This window comes from Natator depressus, chromosome 10 (genome assembly GCF_965152275.1).
Source record: "Natator depressus isolate rNatDep1 chromosome 10, rNatDep2.hap1, whole genome shotgun sequence".
Lineage (NCBI taxonomy): Eukaryota > Metazoa > Chordata > Testudines > Cheloniidae > Natator > Natator depressus.
Window position 1 is genome coordinate 2187501 of NC_134243.1, and position 23512 is coordinate 2211012.

Sequence of the window (23512 nt, forward strand, 5' to 3'; positions counted from 1 at the left end):
TCCTTTCTTTGATTGGGCGGTGCAATTAAAATGATACATAGCTACTCTGTCTTAAATATAACTGTTTTTTGAAACAATTATTTAAAAAAAAAATGAAAAACAATGAGGTGTTTCTCCATTTTGACTTGTCGTAACAGTTCAGAGGGGCTCTTTCACATGTTTGAAGAGGCACTGCACTGCCAGCATCCGATTTGCTACTCTATAAACTATTTTCTGAAAGGAGCTCAGCAAACAACTCCATGCGGTTTTATAAGTATGGTAAATTAAACTGCACAACTTGATAAAGAGCTGGAAGCTAAGAACGTCTACAAGTCAGAATGAACATAAAACACAATTAATATTTCTGCCATGTGCAATATTTCAAAGAAAATCCAGAGAGTCAACTTTGTACATTAATGATTCTTCAGAAATGCAGTTTTCTTAGGAAATAGAAACAGATTTCTGTTCTTGGAGTGATATCTCTACAATGCTCTTGAGTTACATTTCTGATTCAAATCACAGCCCAGAAACTGCCTAGTTTAGCTCTTACCAGGGGTATATCTGGCATCAGAATTTCCCCATCCTCCACCCAAACGAAGGGAGTTATCCCATGTGGACAAAGGTGGTTTCTGGCCTGTCAGCCCTGGTGGTGGACGGGACGGAGCAGTGATGCTTTTAGGTGGCAAAGGGACTTTCCACAGCTCATGAGCCAGAGAGGTGTTAGTGACTGAACCAGGAGACCACGTTGATTTGGAATCACTGTTTCTGGCTACTAAAAAGAAAGATGAAGAGCAATGACAGTTTTCGTACAGGATTTAGTCATAACATTTCTAGGACTGCCAGTCACTACAAATAATCATGCACTGGTACAAGATGCGAAGGGAAGTTGTGATATTACCATCGCTAGCAACTCTCAGAGATGAGCCATAAACAGGCTTAGCAGAATTTGTTTTTTTGGAAGAATTCGATTTTTTATAATTTCAATGGATATCAATGTTTATTTTTAAGCATTTTTATATTTTATTCTATTTAAATTTTCAGTTTTGGAAAATTACAGGGTCAGAAAATTATTTAATGATACTCATGTTCAAAAAGTTAAAAGCTTTATAACCATTAATACACATTGTCAGCATCCTGTGTCAAAAAAGAGACAATGTAAATAGCATTAAGTCAAACTAACAAGTTTTCACGCAGCATTTCTCTTACTACTTTCCATGTCTGCAGATTTCGATAAAAGTATTTTTTTGGGTCAGTTTGTGTCTGTGTGGAAAAATTAAAGTTTATTGGCATTTCCTAATAAAAATCCAAGCCTTCCAAGCCTAACTATAGAGAAATGGCTACTGATGAACTGGAGATGCTGTATGAATCTGTGAAACTTATTCTGAGGTAAATAGGAAACATTAACAAAAACGACCGTAGAGGTTCCATTCAATCCTTGCCTCTGTGGATCTGCACATATTTTGGGAAGCTTTTCCTCACAGCATGTGACTAGGTGTTTATCCATTTTCCCATTTTCATAGACTAGCAAGCAGCCACTATAACTACACAGCTATTTCTCCTCCTCTCAAACACCTTTCTGCACGTTTATTGTATCAAACTGAATGTGGGGAACATAAACAGGTAGTTAGTTTATACCACTGTCCACCACAAACCTCTCCCTTTTTAGTTTAATGATAAATATCTGAAATTCTTCCAAAACTTCATAGCTTAGATTAAGAGACAAGGAGTGAACCAAGGTCCCCTTAACGGTCAACCTGAACTTCATGGGTATAAGATTGACTTGGCATTTGTGGAAGTATTTCAAAATTCATAAGGCTTCAAAATTCTGCTAAAAATTGCTCAATTAAAGTAAAACCAGAAGTCATCATCCTGGAAATTAGCGATGTCGTCATTGAGAGGAAGCCTTCCGTATTACTTTTAATTACTATTCAATGCGTCAGTGACCAGCGCAGAGGGCAGGCAAAGTGCGGGCGGGCTCTGAACTTTGAGCAATACAGAGACCTTACCTGAAGTGCTTTGTGCTGTACTGCTGAGGGAAACATTGTAGCTGGAGGCACGAATGGATGACCAGGCACTAGTTGAAGGCAGCGCGGTGTTCAAAGATGAGGATGACCCTGTTAAAAATGTAAATTACACAAAGAATAGTCCTCTCAGTGAAAAGGCAACAAGAACTGAAGGCATGAATCATAAATCCAGGCACATGTGCCTTAATGTTGCCAGACTAGAGACACTTCCATTCCATTCAGCCCTCTCTCCCTAGTGAACAGAGTGGCAAGTGCTTTGAATACCCAAGCGTTCAGCATCTAGAAGTTACTGTAACCAGAAAATATAGTTCCATTACTATAACCACAGCTTGATATAGCCTTGGGATTGCAATGCTGCCAGGTTTTGCTTCCCCGCATGTTCAGATAATTGCTTCTCAGCGCCCTGTAAAGGGCTAATAGCATGTATAATTACTTGCTAGCATTCTCTGCATATTGTACTCCTGAGGGAATTCTGCACCAAAAAAATTAAAATTCTGCACCACAAAATTAAAAATTATGCGCATAATATTTTAAAGTTCTGTAAAATTCTGCAAATTTTATTTGTCAATAAATAAATGTGACTCCAGCATGGCAGTGGGGACCACTGGCTGCACTGAGGTGGGAGATCACCCTGAAGCCCCCACATCCCCCGGTACAAAGACTCAACAGTGAGGCTGCACCTGACCTTGACACACCAGGTGCGGGTGGGCAGGCTCAACTCAGGAGAATCGACATCTGTGGGGATCCAGGTGTGGGGTGAGAGGTTTCTGCGTGGGGCAATCTGGGTGCGGGCGGCTCAGTGGGGGATCTGGATGCTCAGAGGCTCGTTGGGGTGTTCTGGGTGCAGGGACAATGGGATCTCCAGGGGATCTAGGTGAAGGTGGTTGAGGCTCTCAGGAGGGGTGTGTGGGTGTGGGGAGATGGGGCTTGGGGGGTCTCAGTGGGATGGTCCGGATGCTGGGGCTTGATGTGGTGGGGATCCAAGTGCAGCTGGTTGGGGGATCAGTGGGGTGGGGGGCTCATTGGAGGGGTCCAGGTGTAGGGTCATAGGGCTTGTCAGGGTAAGGGTTCAATGGGCCTGCTTACTGGGGGAGCCCCAGTTGCTGTTGAGAGGATGCTGCATGCCAGGCTCCCGCTTTCCCCCGCGATTCCCCTGTTCCCTTTTTCTTCTCCACCCCCCCTCCCCACATTCTCCACCCCCTGCCCTATTCCACTCCCCATTCCTTCCCCACTGCTTCTTCCTCCCCTCACCCCCCCTTCATAGAATTATAGAAGATTAGGGTTGTAAGAGACCTCAGGAGGTCATCTAGTCCAACCCCTTGCTCAAAGCAGGACTAACCTTCCCTCATTTCCCCCACCACCATCATGGGCATTTACTGTTGCACAGAATAGAAAACAGGAAGGCTCCCAGCACACAGAAGGGGAGCCTGACTGGCACTAGGACCCAGGAGGTGGCATTCAGCTGCAGAATCAGCTGAGCTGAGACACAGCCTCCTTCAGCTGGGCAGCTCTGCGCTGGCATGAGGGTGGCAGTGGCATGTAACCCCGTGTGCCCCCCCCCATACCTTGCCTGTTTGGAGGGGGCAATTCCCCTCAAAAACTGCACCCAAGGTTGCCTCTGTCCTTCCCCCACTGGCAGCTTCCCCGCTGTTTTCTGCAGGGAAACGCAGGAAATCTGCAGTGGGTGGGGCATTTTCTGTGGGTGTGCAGTCCTGCAGAATCCCTCCAGGAGTAATATTGTTACCCTGCACCCAGAAACTCTGCTGCATCCACAGGATATTCTTCTAGCCATGAAACCTGTACTGTCACAAATGTTAAATGAGAATCTAGAGAAGTGGCAATCCTCATCCTTCAACAAAATGTCTCTCCAGGTAGTTGGATCGTGATCCACTTATACATACCACTGTTCCTGTCCCTGAGGTGGTCAACTTCCCGCACAGTATTAATTGAAAGATTGTTTATGACACTGCCAGGAGTGACGTAAGGGTCAGTTTCAGGGTCGATGTTTGGATAACCTTTCCATGGCTCACCAGGACGAAATTCTAGGAATAAAGATGGGGGGGGGTGGGGTGGGAGAAGCAGCTTGAGATATGAAGTTGGCTTATTTCCTTTTACAGGCAATTCCTGTCTAAGCCCTATAAACTCTTACTCATGACCTAGATGCCCAAGTATCTAAGCTCCTAATTTATTCTCTCAATTTAATTCCCTCACTCCTACTTTTTTGCACCTCTGTCGCCAGGGCAAAATTTCCAAGCACGGGGAAGGTCCATATATGACAAAGTCATTGACAAGACAGACCTCAATAAGATCCCATTAAACGCATGGCCACAATGATTTTTACTTCTAATGCCTGACAAACACAGAACAAACATTACTGAATAGATACAAGGCACACAATGAGTTAATTAATGCCAAATTTTACCTGGTGGCCAGTTAACACTGCTAGAGCCATTAGGCGATTTGGCACGTGGCCAGCCATCCCCAACAGATCCAGGAGGACTGGCTGGTGAATTACTGCTGTTCAAAAAGTCATATGGAACAAATGGGGAATCTTCCAGCCTAAAACCACTTGAAATAGCACCTATTAAAGAAAACAGGATCATCAAATATTCTTCTCAACTGACCTCACAGAACTACAAACCTCATCCCCTGCAAATGTGGCATATTCATATCAAACACAGCTGAAAAGGTTTACTGGGTCAGATTTTAGCTCCCAGTTGCGTCATTTCAAACTTGCAGTGGGCACAGCGTATTTAAGTCTGAGCAGTAGAAATGGAACATCTGCAATTTTTTTTCCTACTAAAAATGTGCTCCTGGTGATTTTCCAGGTCACGAGAAGCTGGTCATTAATAATCAGATCAATAATCTCAAACTCCTGGTGTTTTATCTGTTTGTAGTTCTTACCGACACAAAGACAGACATGGACATGGCAAGGTCTTCAGCACTCCAGTGTGGAAGTGAAGTGGCTGTTAAAACCATGGCTCTCAGTGGAGACTCTGTAGGTTCCCCTCTTTTCCACTATTGAAGGTCTCATGAACTGCCCCATTAACTGGCACGAAGGAACTATTATTCACCACCACACTAAATAAAATGTAACACCCATATGCCAAAAGGAAACAACAGCTACCAGAAAATCTGAAGTTTGTAAATGAATATGAATTTTCAAATGAAATAGGAGAATCAGATTTTCTAGGTTACTGTGTGCTTCATCCCCAAAATGAAAATCTTTCTGGACTGAATTCTAATAGATTGTATCGGAGGTAACATGGTTCCTTACATATACTTATTACTAATACAAGCCCTGTAAATAACAAATGCAAATAATTAATTACAAAGTAGGTTAGTAGCAATGTATAGCAATTAGCTTAATAGTACTCTGTATTTAAAGTATGTTGTCAAATCTAAGAAGAATTCAAATCCCGCATGTAAATTCATGAATAAGTCTATGGTCTAAAAGAGAAGAACCCTCCTTGATCCATTTGCAAAGTGCAAAGAGTACCTCTGCATACTCAGTCTCCAAAAAGCCTGTGCTAACTATGTAGTAAATTCATTGACAAAGGTGTTTTGTAGGTTTTAGCTTTTTAAATAAACCTGCTGGCTAACAGCATCTGGCACAGAACAATGACAGAACTGACAGGGCAACTAAAATGTTAATCAGCTTTTTGATAATGCTCACAAAGGTGGGAGAACTCCAGGAAGCACTGGTTGGAGACCTCAATAAACCTTAAGTTATGTCACTGTCACTATCAGCAAACAAACGAACAGATATAATTGTCACCACAAAGTTATTTCTGAAGTAATGATAACTTCCCCGGATATACGTATCTTCTATAGGCCCACAGCAGGGTCAGAACCATCAAATTTCTAACATTGAGGTAACTCTTATTTCTTAAGAAACTCAGGTAAGAGCAGCACATCTACTGGCATGTATAGATAATGATTAGCTTTCAGAACAAACAAGTGCAATACCAGGATAACCCCACCAGATGCTTAGGGCAGTGAGGACTTTCCATAGTGTTAAAGCAGCTGACAAATCTAAACATACAACTAATGCAGCCCCAGAACTGAATTGCAATGAGAGACCATGTGAGGCATTTTATAAGTATTCATCTAGAGACTGTATGTCAAGTTTCAATCAGATGAGATTTCAGGTGATTTAAACATTGTTAAAATGCCAATTGAGTCTTGATTACAGAGTCACAGCACTGATTTGTGTTGTAGATTTGTTTGTTTGCTTATTCTAACATGGGGTATAGTAACCCTATTTTTCTACCCTTTACAAACACTCTGCATTTATATGTACATACACATTCTCAATCCAAACCTAAAAACAGAAGGTAAGACACAAAGACAAAGCATACATTTGTGGAGTTAATCCTATTGTAAACTATGATTAGATTAACACACTGGGTTGAGTTTCAAAAATTTTAAAAGCTGAAGAAATGTAAGCCTTTGTTTTAAAATAAATAATGAAGTGTTCCAATCCAGATTAAGGTAGGAACTAGTATTCATGGCCACACTTTAAAAACAGGCCTTTTTTCCAGTTTCAATGAAGTTTTAAAAAAGTTATCCTTCCACGCATCAAAGCTAGTCACGCATCAAAAGACGACTGGCTGGTGCTGAAGATACATAGCAAGTTTTAGTCTAAAACAACATTTTAGGACTAATAGAAATTCTGACAGAACATAACTACATGCAACCTTAGCAATGGGACCCCAGTATACTCCAAAACATAGGGAATGGACGTTTCATATGCACACAGACCTTGAAAAGTTTTGTCTGATGCATATGTAACATCAGTGTTCTCACTAACAATGTGTTTAACATACCATGTTTGCTGGAGTTTTGATCCAATGAGGTGTTAACAGAAATGCTGTCCACCGTTGTCCATTTCCTCAGTCGTGATTGTGGCTCCTTAATACTGCTCATATCCATGTTTACATTCAAGTTTGAGTTCATTCCTAGAAATACATTGGTTTATGAAATAGAGATACGATACTTTTTGTTTGCTAACTGCCATGGTTTTCCTAATTACCCTTTAAGACCACATTGCTTTGGTCTGCTTGGTTCATGCTTCCAATTCACTATGTTATATTTTAAATACATTAGAGTATTGAACACAGTGAACTTACTACAGACATAAGCACAGCAGTGCAAGCACTGAGCTCTTGGCTGATGCCCTCATGCAAAAATGCAAGTGGAAGGAGCCAAAGAGGAGATTATGAATTAGACCCATATGAACAACACACACACACACACACTAAGAAGTAAACATTCAAAAAATGAAATACAGAATTCTTTTCCCCCCCTAATACTGGTCTCAGATCAGTATAAAAACTTTCAGTCACAAGCAAAGATATCTATTTCAAGTCTCCCCGAGTCCCAAAGGTAGGTTTTGGTGAGTATCTTTGACCTTATCTGTGTAGCAAAGTAGTACTACTATTCAATGAAAAGTCACATTCTAAAGTTGGCATCTTAAGGGACATCTCACTGGGGTCCTATTCAGCAGAAATGATATCTGGGCTTCTCCAGCTGGCATCTCGTTCCCGTGCCTGGCTGAGCTAGTCACAGGATACTTGGCAAGGAGATGCACAGGCATCGCTGTTTTTTTGTTCACATTTATCCATTTGTCCACAAACAACATTAATCCTGATTCAATACGAAACAAAAACAACCCACTTCCCCCAACCCGTGCTCTTTGCACGTTCTATGGACGCAGTCTGGATTTGGAGCTAGAGTATAAATGGGGCACAGTCTGCCAAACCAGAATCATGGAAACTATCTGAACTGCCACTAACATTCTTGTATGGGAACCCAGTACTTAGTATTCAAGCTTAATGAACACACTGTATCAACTCTGGCATTCTACACTCACGCCAGTTCCTTCAGGGTACCCTCTGGCAAAGTCACAGGGTGATAATCTGAACAGTGAAGAGACAGCAGCCAAAGGTAGTTTAAAGAGTCTGAAGGCGATCCTCCTGATGCTGAGTGAAGTGGCAGAGACCTCATGGTCCATTACAAAGTATAACTCTGGAAACTTAAGGGGCATTTTGCCATCAGATCTCTATTTACAGTTTGCTTCATTCCTGTAAATCCTGCACATGGACCGTGGGGTAGCATTTTCATATACAGCTACAGAGTCACAGGATTTCATGATTCATTTTACTGGCCTACTCACTTTCACTAGGAACTAGTCAAAGTTATTTCACTAGGAAAAGTTAAAGTTTGATACTGCATTCTTTTCTCAGGCCAACTTTTGCTGCCCTATGTATGGTCTCCAAAGAGAGCCCACAAGTAGATGCTGATGCCAGACAGGCTACCACTATTCTGCAGCACCCTTTAGGGAGCTTCCCAGCAAATGTTTCACTAACTGATAGGTGAACAGATGCAACATCCAAGATTCTGCAAATGTCAGACAACCGTCAGATCTGAAACAGCAGAAAGGAGAATAAAAATACGCCAGTGCTTGACCCCTCTATCTTGGGTTCTTTGCAAAGCAGTTGTGGGAAACACAATTGGTGCTCATTTCACATCAGTGATCTCTGCACCCTTTGCTTCAGCTCCAAAGAAGCTAGTGCAGAGGAGTCCACTGAAGTCTCCACACAGGGTATGACGAGGATCAGAGACTGGAAAATGGCCACAGCCAGCTCATAAAGGGGGATTCCATCTTGTGTACAGGAAAGTCTGCATGGGCCAAGTCCCATTATTTGATCTATGTGCAATGGAGAATGAATTTCACCCTCAGTACATGATCGGTCTGGACCTGACCTCAGCAAGTCATCACGTAAGCCACCGTACATATCTGAAATGCTCCCATGGTCATGTTCTTGGGAAATGCATAGTATTTCTCTACAAAAGGAAGAAGATATATCCATAGCAGAGGAAATATTTTTAAGACTAATAGGATCAGGCTATGGGAGGGTGAGATATAGAAAAACTGAATTTCCACTGAAAAAGAGCCCTACCTTGACGCACACAGATTTAATTCACTTATCTAAAGTGTAGGGAGAGGCTGTCCTGCTCTGAATGCCAAAAGAAGCCCCCTAAAATGCTGCAGAAGTATAAGCAGGAAATATAGCAACCTTTAGGAAGAGGTTTCAGAGTAGCAGCCGTGTTAGTCTGTATTTGCAAAAAGAAAAGGAGGACTTGTGGCACCTTAGAGACTAACAAATTTATTTGAGCATAAGCTTTCGTGAGCTACAGCTCACTTCATTGGATGCATTCAGTGGAGATGAGAGTATCCAGTTTTGAGAGCTCATTCTTAATCTTTCCCTGTTTTCTGTAGAGGATGTTGATCAGGTGATTCCGCAGTTTCTTTGAGAGCATGTGGCACAAGCTGTCAGCATAGTCTGTGTGGTATGGAGATTGTAATGGATTTTTTACCTTCAGTCCTTTTGGTATGATGTCCATCTGTTTGCATTTGGAAAGGAAGATGATGTCTGTCTGTATCTGTATGAGTTTTTTCATGAAGTTGATACATTTCCACTCCTTACGGCTAAATTCAGTGCCTTGCATAATGACAGGTTTCAGAGTAGCAGCCGAATGCACTGCATGCATCCGATGAAGTGAGCTGTAGCTCACAAAAGCTTATGTTCAAATAAATTTGTTAGTCTCTAAGGTGCCACAAGTACTCATTTTCTTTAGGAAGAGAACTCTCCAATTTTGGTTCTTCCTCACACTGTAACACTACTGCAGTCTGCTGCTAGGGATTGCCACCATCTTTCTTACTGACTCAGTTCTTCACTGATAAGTTTAGTTTGTTCCAGCAACCTAATATTCTTATTCTTTAACTTTCACTTGTGACCTGGATTCTCCTACACTTTTGATTTTATAATTTATATAGTGTTAATTCAAAGTATCTCAACAATTTTACAAACACTATTGTCACCCACCAGGGACTTGGAGTTAACCCTGGAAGTGAAACAACATCTGTTTAACAATGTACAGCAACATTACACAACAGTTTAAACCAAGGAGTGAAGAATGCTATATCCAGTTGAAACAGCAAGGGGAATTCAAGGTTGGCAAGATGTAATTACCCGATTTGGAATCTGGTAGGAGATCAGCATTATATATCCCTACTCTTGCAAGAAGTGCCATGGAATCATTAATGACCACCAGTGGGCCACATATTTACATATCCTCTTAATTAGCTACCAAGAAGCTGGATCTGGACACCAACCAACAGCACCTATTAAGCAGCAGCTTAGGTTTCAGTCTGGCCACAAGCAAAGTGCCAGGGGGCTACATGCAGTGCAGCAGCACGGCCTGCACTAATCTACTTGCACCACATCATTCAATCTCTAAAGCAAGGGGATTTCAGCAGCAGAGTCTGTTAAAAAAAATATTTTTTTTTCCTACAGAGTAGAACAACATGAATGCAAAGGAGACTAGCTCAACATAAGCAGCTGGACTAGAGAGATGTGCAAGCAAAGCAAACTGGGCAGGGAAGGAGGGAGAAACAGCGAATACCAATTTTAGGAAATATTAAAAAAGTAATCAGAAGGGACCTAAGGAAGGAAAAATATACAAGCCTGGAATTTCTGAAGAGGAAATTGGATAGAAGCCTGAAAGTGTAGAAAAAAGGGGAGAGAAAAAGGACATGATGTTTGCAATTATAAAAAAGTTAATTTGTTTTGCCTACAGTGATAGAAGTATTCTGAGTTCAGAGCCAACGTTTTTTTATGTAATTAAAGCAGCTGGATAAAACTTTTACAAGTTAGCAAAATGGTATTTGCTATCTATGTAATTCCATAACCAGGGAAGACATTTTAATAGCTAGAGAAATAAGACCTTTCATGTGGGTTCCTCACACGGATACTGGAGTCACAATTATGTACTTAGGATTTTATGTCAGCAGCTCTGGACCCGCAGGGTCAGAAAGACAAATACAAGGAGACAGACATTGCAAAGAACTGAAAGCATTTTGCACTGTAACACAGACTTATTCACCGTTGGAGATGGTATGAGTTTCATTGGCCAAATTCTTTCCTGAACAGAGACAACAGGATGAGTCCAATAGAAGGGGCTGCTGCTCTTCGTGACAGAGAAGCACTAACAGGATACAAAACAGGTTTGTTCCCAGAGGGGAAAACACCAAAGAAAAAGGTAAAAGGGAAGGTTCTGTATCCGGTGGCACACAAGCATCAGTTACCTGCACTAGACTAGCGATGGAGAAACTCACCTATAGGGAAGCTGCTGAATGCATTTATTGGTGATGGCCCTTTCTGCAGCTCAGGAGTAGCATGGGGTATGACATTCTCAAGGAAAGATTTCATGGCCGGCTGATGGAGTGGCTGCTGTTGAGATGGTGGAGTCTGCTGCTTCATTAACAGGTTTGGATCAAGCTGACGGGACTGTTGCATCATCTGTTGCTGCATACTAAGAGATCGACCCTTAACAAAAATCCACATCAGTCATGAAATAAATGGGGGGTGGAGGGGAATATCACATTTGGCAAGAGCAGATAAATACACTAATGCATTTTCCTTTGTATATTTTAGCTCAGCAAAATCCATCACTAAGGTTAAAGTGCATTCCATGCTGTGGTTCAAGCACCATGAAAGTCTCACTTACCTTGTCCACATTTGTAAACTGCTCGTTATTAACTATATTCTAAAATAAGCAACAAACAATTCTCTCAAGACAGTTTAAAAAAAGTTTTTTTTTTAAAGCTTGTCTAAGATTGTACCTGCTGTTCCTGCTGTTGACGACCACTAGAAGGCATGCTTCTCTGATTCTGCGCTTTTTGCTGCTGAGCCAACAACCGCTAAGAAACAGAACGTTTTTATGAAGGGGCATAGTTCAGATAAAGTTTTTGATCAGACTTTAAAGTTTAAAAAAACAGAATGAGTAGGTTGTTTTGCTTACTTGTAACTGGGAGATCTGAGAAAGCTGGTTCAACTGGGATAGTTGGTTCAACATGGCTACCTGCTGTGGGCCAAAAAGTGGACTCAGGCCACCGTTGTTTGGTGCATACTTCAGTAAGGATACTGGAACCTGTAAAATGGGCCATATTATAGCATACGGGGTTTGACAGAACATGAACCATGACAATCTACAGTTGTACACTGGTAGATTGACAGTAACCTATGCAGTTAACCAAAAGTAAGATAGGCAGTTATACAGCACAACCATCAGGTCAACAAGAATTCAATGCTCTGAAAGTGTGAAATATGCTCCCCTATAAAAATAATTAGAAGATAAATATAGTAAAATATCAAACACGGACACTAGTAAATGCAAAAAACGTAAATTAAAACATTACATTTTCACAATGGAAGGCACAAAAGTCTGGAAAAGCATGATTTAGGGTTCCGACACCAATTTTAACTCAACTGTGTTGCAATCCCTGTTTGCTTAACACTATGTACCTAAGAGAGATCTTAAGTTCAGGATCTAAGAAAAACAAACAGAAAAGACTACATATGTGCAATGCCACGGAGTAAGCAACACTGTCAGAGCTCTAAGTTGTAATTTTTGATTGTGTGTAGCAGCATTGGAACATGTAGGTTACTGCCCCTGACTTCTGATTTTGAAAGAAACATTAGTGGAACACAGACGGGTCTCTGTCACCAGGAACGGCATCCTATACGAATGCTCTAGGAAGTGTGCACTCACAACTTCACTTCAGAGACTCTTGTAATGCTGCACCAGTGCTTCTATGGAGTCCCTTCTAGTCTCCATACAGACAAGGAACTCGGGGTTTGGCTTCAGGACATCCTCTGTAACTGGGAGAGTATAAGTAGGGAGAAAAGTGCGCTTTGGAGAGTTAGCTACAGGGTGGGAGGATCCAGGTTAAAGTCAGGGATGCTGCTGTCAGCATTACAGGAAAATCAAGCACATGCAGGTCACATCTAACATCCTGCCTATTTAAGGATGTTTCCTATGGCTTATTCTCAGCCTCGCATTTTCAGATATTTATAAATATTTTTAAACCGTTTTTCCCCAGATCCAGCAAAGATTGTGTTGTTCACTAAGAACTGACTTTTTGGGTTGAGAGAAATTTTGGGTTGAGAGAAAAGTTTATTATGCCATAAACCTCAGTAAATGAATGGATAGAATTTGCTCCAAATTATAAGTAATTTTTCAACCGAGACCAAGTATAAACAATTGTACTCCCCCACTGGAATGTTTTGGAAACTGTGGATGACTGACGGTAAGGGAATTCGGTCATGTTAACAACAGCGGGTGCACTGTCTCATATTACCTGAGGGGAGAGTAATGGAGGAGGCACTTGAGCACGTGAGTTAGGCTGGGATGAATTAAGAGGTTGTGCTGGGGGCTGCTGCATGCTCCTGGGCTGTGCTGCTATATTACCAACGCCAAACACACTGGGATTGCCATTCTGGAAAGAGAAAGAAGCATTAGTGACAATACCCCTCTTCTGCGGCTTCCCCCACCCCTATGTATTCAGAATTAGAATTTAACAGTATATCAGCCAAAACAGTAGTTGAGATGCTATTTCAAAGGAATAAAACGCTCTCATCAAGTAACATGCCAAGGATATGCACATGGCCTTACCTGTCTAACAGAATTCAAGTTTTGCATACCCAGCCCTGCTAGGGAGCCAAGGGCTTGGTTAGGTAGTGCACTATTTGAAGGGGGAAGCTTCATGTTTTGATTGGAAATAAACTGCATGTTTTGGGACTCGTCTGCTACAATGCCATCCTGATTGGATAGACAAACAGATGCGCAACAACCAGCCAGCAAGCAAGCAGAAGGGAGAAACCATTGCCAGGAACAGAAGGGAAGAGTCACATGACAGTCCAGCATCAACAGGAAACAGGCAGAAAACAAAAAAGACCAGATTAGTGTTATCTGCACTGCAAGTAGAAGAAGAGCGCTATATAAGTGCTTAGTATTGATAAATAAGTTAAAAGGACAAAACAAGTTTTACAGATTAAAAGTAAAGCCCTAATTTATCTCTACACCTAGTACAGAAGCTATGGGACAAATGGATCATAGCTACAGACTGCTGTCTGAATTCACGTTCGTCCGGGTTAGAGTTAATCTGTCACTAACCTTATCAAAATAAGGACTGCGATCCATGGAAGACTCTTTGGAAATCTGAGGACGAGAACCAGGGCCCTTTCCTACCACCCGATTGTAATCTCCAACGTTCAGGCCATGCTTATCCAACTCTATTCGTTTATCCTGTAATATTCCTAATAAGGTGAAGAAAGAAAGGCGATGAAGTTGAAGAGTCCAATTAGTTGCTCAAATACTTAATAGTAAATAAGTATGTACTATTCTATCACTGCTCTAAACGAGGCACTACTGAATAAGATGTTTGAATGATTTTAAACACCATTTTTCTTGTTTTGCCTTACAGTGCAAAAAATACTATGACGACTGCTATACGAGATTGCCACAGGACTGATTAAACAGATTTTACTGGTCTTCAGACAAAACTGACGGCATTGTTTTTGTGGAGAACATGGCAAGTCTCACATGGCGTTTGAAGTTTGTATTTCCAGATGTTAACCACACATTCTTAATACTAGCAGTAAAAATTTTCCTGATTTGCAGTTACATTTACCATCTTCCTTCTTTTTGGATGAGAAAATTCCATAAATCCTTTAACAAGTACTTCATTCAGTTACAAAAATCCTTTAAAGAAACAATAGATAAAAATTATTTAAGATATCTTATCTGCATATACTAGTGCCACACTGGATAATTAAACCAGAAAAATTTAAAAATCCAATTTACTTTTCAAAATTTAAGAGCGGCCATACTGGGTCAGACCAAAGGTCCATCTAGCCCAGTATCCTGTTTTCCGACAGCGGCCACTGCCAGGTGCCCCAGAGGGAATGAACAGAACAGGTAATCATCAAGTGATCCATCCCCTGTTGAACATTCCCAGCTTCTGGCAAACAGAGGCTAGGGACATCATCCCTGCCCATTCTGGCTAATAACCATTGAGGGACCTATCCTCCATGAACTCATCTAGTTCTTTTTAGAACCCTATTATAGTCTTGGCCTTCACAACACCTTCTAGCAATGAGTTCCACAGGTTGATTGTGTGTTGTGTAAAGAAATACTTCCTTATGCTTGTTTTAAACCTGCTGCCTATTAATTTCCTTTGGTGACCTCTAGTTCGTGTGTTATGAGGAGTAAATAACACTTCCTTATTTACTTTCTCCACACCAGTCATGATTTTAATAGACCTCTCATATCCCTCCTCAGTCGTCTCTTTGCCAAGCTGAAAGGTCCCAGTCTTATTAATCTCTCCTCATATGGAAGCTGTTCCATACCCCTAATCATTTTTGTTGTCCTTTTCTGAACTTTTTCCAATTCCATCACATTTTTTTTTACATTAGGCGACCAGATCTGCATGCACTATTTAAGATGTGGGCGTACCATGGATTTACGTAGAGGCAACATGATATTTTCTGTCTTATTACCTATCCCTTTCCTAATGATTCCCAACATTGTTAGCCTTGGCCGCCGCTGCACATTGCATGGATTTTTGTTTACATTTTGCCTTTTAGCTTATCCAATACAAATTAGCTATTCAGTTTAATTCTCTCTCTCCTACTGCACCATGCAGGGGACTGTAAATTTCAATAAAAAAATGACAATGCAATGATCTTAATAAAAATATTTATAATTTGTTTACAATTTTCCTTACACAATCTAGAGTAAGGACCAAAACTACCTGACAATGTGCAATTCTGAACAAATTCTGCTCATCTTTGAGATGCACTCACAGAATGGTCATCTTGTAACTAGTGGATACTGTTTTTTCCTCCACAAGAGACTTCTACTGTACACCTTTCATTTTCACTCATTATTCAAAGTAATTCTACTATGTTTATTTGCTAGAGAAATCACTCAAACTTACTATGAATAGACCAGTTCCACATAAACAGACTTTCATTAATAAGAGGTTACAGTAAAGATAAATATACTGTAAAATATCCTTAGCATGTAAGATTCTTTTATAGATAATGAAAACCTCTGAACAGCTAAATTTGTTTGTTTCTAAGAACAAACAAAGTGCATTAGTGATTGATGCTGTATCAGAAATCTGTGTTTCCAGTAGGAACGAAGTGGTTCCGGAGGAGGCCTAGGTAGGGTTTTAAATTCATAGTTAGGCTCCCATCATGTAAACACTTATGCACATGCATAACTTTACCTTTGAGTAATTCCATTGCCATCACTGGGACTAATTACATATGTCAAGTTTCTCAGGTGTGCAAACATTTACATAATCAGAACCTTAGTTTCTTTAGGGGAATGAGAATTTTATTTTTTAGTAACTCAGGAGAGGATGCAAACAAAAAGATGTGGAAGATTTGATAGTTAAATACAAGACTAATTTCCCTTATGCTTACCTCCAGACATGTCCATCTTATTGCTCGGTATGGTTTCTTCTGGTGATTCTCTCTGAAGTAATAAAATGAATCAGTTTAGTAAGAACCTTTTAAAAAAACACAAAACAGAGGAGATCCAGATACAGTGAGTATTTCATTCAACTCTGCAAGAAAGAATAATCAAACTTCTGACAAAGCAAGTGTGATTTTGCAAGCCTTTTTTTCCTATTTTCCAACTTCTGTATTGATGAAGTAAGACATTTTCAGACACACAAAAAATATTGTACATGCTACTAGAATTAAAACTCAGTAATGTTTATAAGTTTTTCAAACAGGTGTTCTTATATTGAAGGTCTGAACAGTAAAGGAAAGGAAAAAACAAATCAAAGAAGAAAGGAGTCAATCTAAATTTGAAAATGATTTAATTGAAACAAGGGTATTTATCAAGCCTGACAAACATACCATACTTACTGAAAAACTGAGATTTGTGAATTGCTTAATGAACGGATTTATCCATGTTTCATCTTGTTTATTTCCACCTTTCATTGTTCCCTTAAAAATAAAAGGGATTACTGTGATACTTGAAACAGTCACCAGCACTTAGATTACATTGTAAGAAAGGATTAAATTAAAATGTAAACAAGGATTAAGCCTTCCTACATAATTGTACAACAGAGTTCAACGGGGTCCTTAATACTGACTGGGGCATTTAGAAGCTACTGTAATACAAAAAAAAAAAGCCAAACAAAAAAAACCCCACACCACACAAACTCCCCACACCTACACCTACCCACAAAATAGTTCCGGTGAGAGAGGCTTTTAGGAATTATCCATTTTCTGTCCCTCAGACTTCTTGCATTCTTAAATTCCAGCATCACCTCGTAAAGTCATAATTACCTTTGTAGGCATTTTTTTCATGTACGGTGGCCAATTCAAAGATGGGTTAACTTCTTGGGATGAACTGCTGTTCCACATTCCAATCTCTACATCATCTTCTTCCTCCCAGCTGGTCTGACGACTCCCTGGCAATGACATATCATCACCACACCAACCATCTTGCATAGATTTAGGCCCTGGGTGTAAAGATTTTTCAGTCATGAACTCCCTTTAATGCAAATACATCTTAAGGTTGCCAGACTATATTCAATTGTTAAGTCAAACTATATTATTGTGACAAACCTGATATTCTGCCATAATCTTGTGAATCCAGGGAGATCAAAGGCAACAGAAAAAGAAGTCAACCAACAACGTTTGTTTTAACTTATGTCACTAGTTTAAAAAAAGCTGCTAATTTCCCATTATTATTAAAAATACTAATGAAAGTAGAATTTATCTTCAGTACTTAAGATCTGAGAAAGTCACTAGCAAATTTACAGAGCCTACATCTACCTTTTGTATTTATGTAAATGTCAAGATACAAGGCTTTTATATTTGAATTCACAATCAAACTTCTTGGTCACTATTTCACACTTCACCACCTGCATACTCAAAGAAGCTACAAAAGCACATACCAGGTTTACTTGAAGCCTGCTGACCAACAGAAGCATTTCCCCAGCCAGACGTGACTGCTGCATCACTGATGGGCTCTCCCCAGCTAGTACCAGTATCCATGGGTTTACCCCAGGCGGACGTTCCATTATCTACAGTAGTGGCAGGAGTAGAAGGCTCTCCCCAACCTTTTTAAAGCAGCAGGAGTTATTGGTGAGTTTAACAAGTCTTAAAACATTATGTAAAATGCTGAGGGGTTCTTTACACTCAAAATATAATACAGCACAAATAACTAAAAGCAAGATAAATACACATTTTAAATCAAGTAAAATATTGCAGTTGTAAGATTCTTCATGAGGAAAAGACTAAATATAACACCAATTCCATACATGAAGACATTACATTTTGATTACAGAGGATTTCTCAAATGAGAAGACATTAAACATCTAAAAACTACACTTCAAATTGAAGGCTTTCCTTTTTTGGATCGGATTCAAATGCAACTGAAAATTACTGGAAGGCAAATACTTTCTTAGATATACTGTGCAAGCTCAACTACCCTTTCCCTCAATCTATTAAGGTCAGAGCTCTTTTTCTGAAGTCCAATCCTGCTATAGCAATATAAAACTCCCAGTGCCTTCCCTCACCAAAAAGTGAACAGCAAAGTGCCCTCCTCACTGTTGGCAATAAAAATTCTGTCTTAAGCACACAGGTGAAGTCTTGAGCCTGCACTGTACCTTGCAGACACCTCTTAACACCACTCTGTTTGCTATAGAGGCTTAAAGTTAATGTCACAGTTGAAGTTAATTAAAATCTGGAGCTACATACAAAGCAAAAGCGCTTCCCTTTCTGGACGTTGCTTTTTTATTAATTATTATTATTATTAAATTCTTCCTCTGCACCCTCAGCCACTTAAATGCAAGAGTAGCCTAGCCCTAACTATACCGCTCAAGTTCACTTTTTAAATTTCAGAAAGATTCCTTCAAATAAAATACAAGCACTGAAAACCTATTTGCACTGTTCTCAGTTCTCTGACAAAATTATTCCCTACCTTACAGAAGTTTCTAGTTTCAAACAAAGACCAGAGAAGTGTTTTATAATTGCCCAAGAAAACACAAGTCTAGGTAAAATGAAGTCTTACCAGAACCATTACTGCTCTCCTTGTTGGACATGGCACTTGAAGGCAGTAGCTGCTGATGTACCTGTGCTTGCTGGTCTGAACTGCTGCTACTGTTTGGGACATTTTTATTCCACATATTCACATTTTTGTAGTTGTATTTGCTTGGATCACCCCAAGCAGAAGTTCCATCATCAATTTCCATTTTACGGCGTATTGATTCTGGGGATGGCTCCTCCCATCCTGTGGGTTCCTCTTCCTTTGCTGGACTTGGTATTGGTCCACCCAACCACCCGGAACCTGGTGGTTTATTTGTGGTAGATGGTGCTCCCCAAGATCCAACATCTTGCTGCTTGTTCCAGTCTGGGGAGTTGACTGGCTTTGACGAATCACCCCAACCTTGAGGCTGATTTGATCTGGGAGGTTCTCCCCAGCCCTGACTCGGATTAGACTTTGCAGGCTCATCCCATCCAGAAGCATTATTTGGGTTAGTATTACTACTTCCCCAAGTAACAGAATTTGATTTAGCAGACTCATTCCAACCAGATACTGATCGGTCACTGTCACTACCTCCTGAACTAGATTTCTTAGCCTCACCCCAATGGTTGCTTCTTGAATTTTCTCCCCAGCTGTCATTGGCAGAAATTGCCCAACCTTGGCTGGCTTTTTGTCCATCTACCCATCCCTGTTTGATCTTCTGTGCATCATTCCAAGACGACTTGTCCTCTTTGCCACTTACCCATATTTGATTGCTCTTAACCATTACTGTAGCAGCAGAATCCTCTTCCCACCCCCCTTGACTGTTTGAGCCTTTGGAGTCTCCCCACCTTGTAGCAGACTTTGGATCTCCCCACCCTGATATAGATGAGGTATCATTAACATTAGGGCTAGGTCTCTCCACACATCCCCCTGAGCTGGAAGTCTGTGTCACAGAGCCTCCCCAGGCCTCTGTCCCATTGTCAGTCTTTCTTTCACCTCTTGGCGATGTTTCAGTATCCCAGGCAGTGTTTTGTTTAATTGGAGTCTGTCCCCAACCAGTGTTGGAAAGGACACGTGGATCTAAGTCAGTTCTGCTCACTATACTTTGGAGTAATGCATGCTGGTCAACTTTTCTTCTCTCTCGGTTCTGTCCTTCTGCAGTTACTTTATCATCATGGCATCCAGTGCTCTCTGTACTACCCTCGCTATCCCCAGTACCTGTTTTGGCCCATACATTGTTCTGCTCAGTTATCTGAGATGCAGCAGAATTCTGGCTATTAAGATCATCCTCTTCAGCAGATTTCCATCCATTTGTAAACTTCCTACTATTTCCATTTACGCTTTCATTGGAATGCTGATTGCTAGGCAGTTTATTCCATTCCCCATTTGAAATGCTAGTGCCAGTGTTTTGTGCAGCGTTGCCCCATCCTCTTCGACTTCCTCCAGAACTCACACCATTTGCGCTTCCCCATGGCATATTTTGGGAGTTGACTGTCCCTCCCTCCCATACCCCTCCTCCTTTATTCCCATTGATTTGAAAATTAGTGCTGCCAGGCCCATTGATGCCAGGCTGCGTTAGAGTTGCATTCACAGTGTCACTATTAGCTTGGCTGTTTGGGCCTGAACATTTGTCTCCAGAGTAATTAGAACCATAGGCAACCCATGTAGTACCATAAGATCCACCATTTTTTGCCTCACCATTGCTAAGATGAGAAGTGGAAGTGCCATTTGTAACTGGAGAGGCCTGAATCGGAGAATGATTCGTTGTGCTCACACGCCAGGCCCCAGGCCCTGTATTATTAGGCAGTTCGTTAATCTGTACTGAACCAGCAGAGTTTGGTAAACTAGAGGTCATAAAGTTAGTAGTGTTATTTGGTCCATTCATTTCAGTGTTAAGGTTTTGAGGTTGTCCACTGAATGAAACCTTCCTTGTACCATTCACTTCGGAATCACAATTTTCCTGAAGGCTTGCCCAGGAACCATGGGCTGAACCACCCACTTTAGAGTTAATACTCTGATTGTTAGACTTCTGACCTATGGTACTGCACTGAATATTTGTGCCAGAATTACCACTCCCTACAGACCCTTTCAGGGCATGTCCATTGTTCTCCAATACAGGCCAGGCACCATGGTTGCCATTTGAATTCAAAGTGCTTGGATTTAACCCTCCATTTGATGAAGAGTTTATGGTGCCCCAAGCATTCATTCTATTGTTGCTACTTTCAGATTTGCTGTCAGGAGCATCCACAGAAACTTGACATGTGCTTATTATGGTTCCATGGGATATACCCCATGGCCCATTAATACTTCCATTGCCCACATTATTGCTGTTGCTACCAACCACAAACTTATTTTGAGAACCATGTCCAATGCCATTCCGAACGCTATCGTTTTCACCACCTGTGCTCCCTGAAGCCATTATAACAAGATTTCTCTCTGACCCAGAGCTAGAGGCGGAGTCAGTGTCCATACATTCTGAAGCCAACTCTGGGTCACTGCCTGTGATTGATGGCCATGCTTCTTTGTCAGAACCGTCTACGATAACTTTATCCCAGTTTGTGCTGGAGTCACTATTTGAAGAGACTGGTCCCCAGTGAGAATTTTCATAATGGGATCCTAGACCACTGTGGTTCAGATCTAAAAAGAAAAGGAAAACAAAAAAGTCCTTCTGTAAATTCAAGAATTTTACGACAGTTACAGACACAGACACAGACACACACACAAAATACAGTAGAACCTCAGAGTTACGAACACCAGAGTTACAAATTGACCCGTCAACCACACACCTCGTTTGGAACCAGAAATGTGCAATCAGGCAGCAGTAGAGAGATAATTTTATTTTATTTTATTTATATACACATATATACACACATATATATATACACACACACACACACACACAAAATAAAGGGAAAGTTAAAAAAGATTTGACAAGGTAAGGAAACTATTTCTGTGCTTGTTTCATTTAAATTAAGAAGGCTAAAAGCAGCATTTTTTCTTTTGCACAGTAAAGTCTCAAAGTTGTATTAGGTCAGTGTTCAGTTGTAAACTTTTGAAAGAACAACCCAAACTGTTTTGTTCAGAGTTATGAACATTTCAGAGTTATGAACAACCTCCATTCCCGAGGTGTTCGTAACTCAAGAGTTTTACTGCATAAGACACGTACAGCAATTCAAAGATATTGCACAGATTACGCTAACACTTATCACTGGATGTTATGAAGACATTATTAATATTAGTTGCCACATATAATACCTAGCAGAACACTTAGCAAGGGCATGGGAAAATATATTCATATATTTGAGGTACGAAATGAAATACGGCATCCCTAATAAACTACAGTTTGGATTGCCATTACAGTTTGTGTTTTTAAATATTATGCTGCTCATGTGTAGAATACTTTATGAAAGGGGCACTACGCCAATAAAAAAAAAAACAATCGTTAAAGCCTGAAAGTGATATTCTGAAAGGGAGAATGTTATATATAACAGGAAGTTAAACTGACCTAGAACCACAGACTACTATGCCACAGTAGCCAGGGAAAAGAAGTAAGGAAAGAAACACCATTAAAAAGGACATTGAATAATATATCTTAAGTGACAGGTTATTCAAGGTATTTATTTTTGTACATCATCCTCCATATGTAGAATAAGAAAGTGCTTTACAGGAATTCACTTCAAAGAAAAAGAAAAAGGAAGGTAAAGGTGAGATTTAAAAGGAAGTGGCTTAGTGGCAAGGTTCAATCCATAGAAGACTGCAAAAATTAAGTATACATTCTGTGGAATGAAGAACAAGAGGGGAACTCTACTGTGATATTCAGAATTATAAGGAACAGAGTAAAAGCTAATCAGTCCCTCCCCTGTGGAATTCACTGTTATGGAGTGCAAATCAAGTAGCATGGCTGAATTTGTACCTGTGCAAGTTAAAACATTTTCTCTTTCAGGGTATAAGCTGATCACATGCAGGAACCAAGAAGAAATTCTCCCCAGCTATTTATAAGTATTTCACAGTTGGCTACATGCAGAATAAGGTTTTTAACTTTCTATTAAAAAGTGTCAGACACAGGCTGCTGCCAAAGGCAGAATAGCATACCAAAATGTGTGCATTTTGCCACACATTGGGTCATCCTGAGTTTCTAAAACTCTATTATAGAGACTTGAACTCATTTTTCTTCCATCAAACCGACAATCTGAACAAAAGTGCTTCCCCACATCAAATATTCTAATTTTTTTTTGAAGTTTGCTGTAAGTTATATGAAAAACCAACTAACTAATAGCAGGATAGCTATTTGGAAATACAGTACTATGAAAACATGTAATGCTTGAACAATAATATGAAGCAAAATACCAAAACCTAATAGAAGATGAGGAAAAACTGTCAGGTAAATTACTAGCTTAATATTTGTATGAACAGGAAAAAAAGCAGCATAACATTACATTCTCAAATATATTTTGTTCCTGGAGAAAAGGACTTCTCACCATAGTAAGACATTCAGGATTTGCTAAGAAAACTGCACACAATTTTCTTTTAAGCTAACACAGTTAATGCCTTTGCTTCAGACTATTCAAAATCTGAATATTCAAAACACTTGATAGCTTTATTTA

General features: G+C 40.3%; 1 protein-coding gene across 18 annotated transcripts in view; it reads right to left on the reverse strand.

Annotated features, from left to right (window-relative positions):
- Positions 1-23512, reverse strand: part of TNRC6A (trinucleotide repeat containing adaptor 6A) — a 187260-nt gene that overhangs the window by 3570 nt on the left and 160178 nt on the right. For 13 of the 18 annotated variants that reach the window (XM_074964952.1, XM_074964955.1, XM_074964951.1 and 10 more), the window contains 16 exons: positions 18954-21545; positions 17836-18000; positions 17222-17397; positions 16796-16876; positions 16346-16397; positions 14028-14170; positions 13527-13673; positions 13213-13350; positions 11874-12002; positions 11695-11772; positions 11188-11398; positions 6833-6964; positions 4426-4584; positions 3905-4045; positions 1986-2093; positions 530-751 (listed from right to left, as the gene is read on the reverse strand). In XM_074964952.1, coding sequence (XP_074821053.1) covers positions 530-751; positions 1986-2093; positions 3905-4045; positions 4426-4584; positions 6833-6964; positions 11188-11398; positions 11695-11772; positions 11874-12002; positions 13213-13350; positions 13527-13673; positions 14028-14170; positions 16346-16397; positions 16796-16876; positions 17222-17397; positions 17836-18000; positions 18954-21545 — 4674 coding nt within the window. The remainder of the gene's footprint in view (positions 1-529; positions 752-1985; positions 2094-3904; positions 4046-4425; positions 4585-6832; positions 6965-11187; positions 11399-11694; positions 11773-11873; positions 12003-13212; positions 13351-13526; positions 13674-14027; positions 14171-16345; positions 16398-16795; positions 16877-17221; positions 17398-17835; positions 18001-18953; positions 21546-23512) is intronic. The other 5 variants (XM_074964966.1, XM_074964950.1, XM_074964967.1 and 2 more) reach the window with 3 other exon arrangements.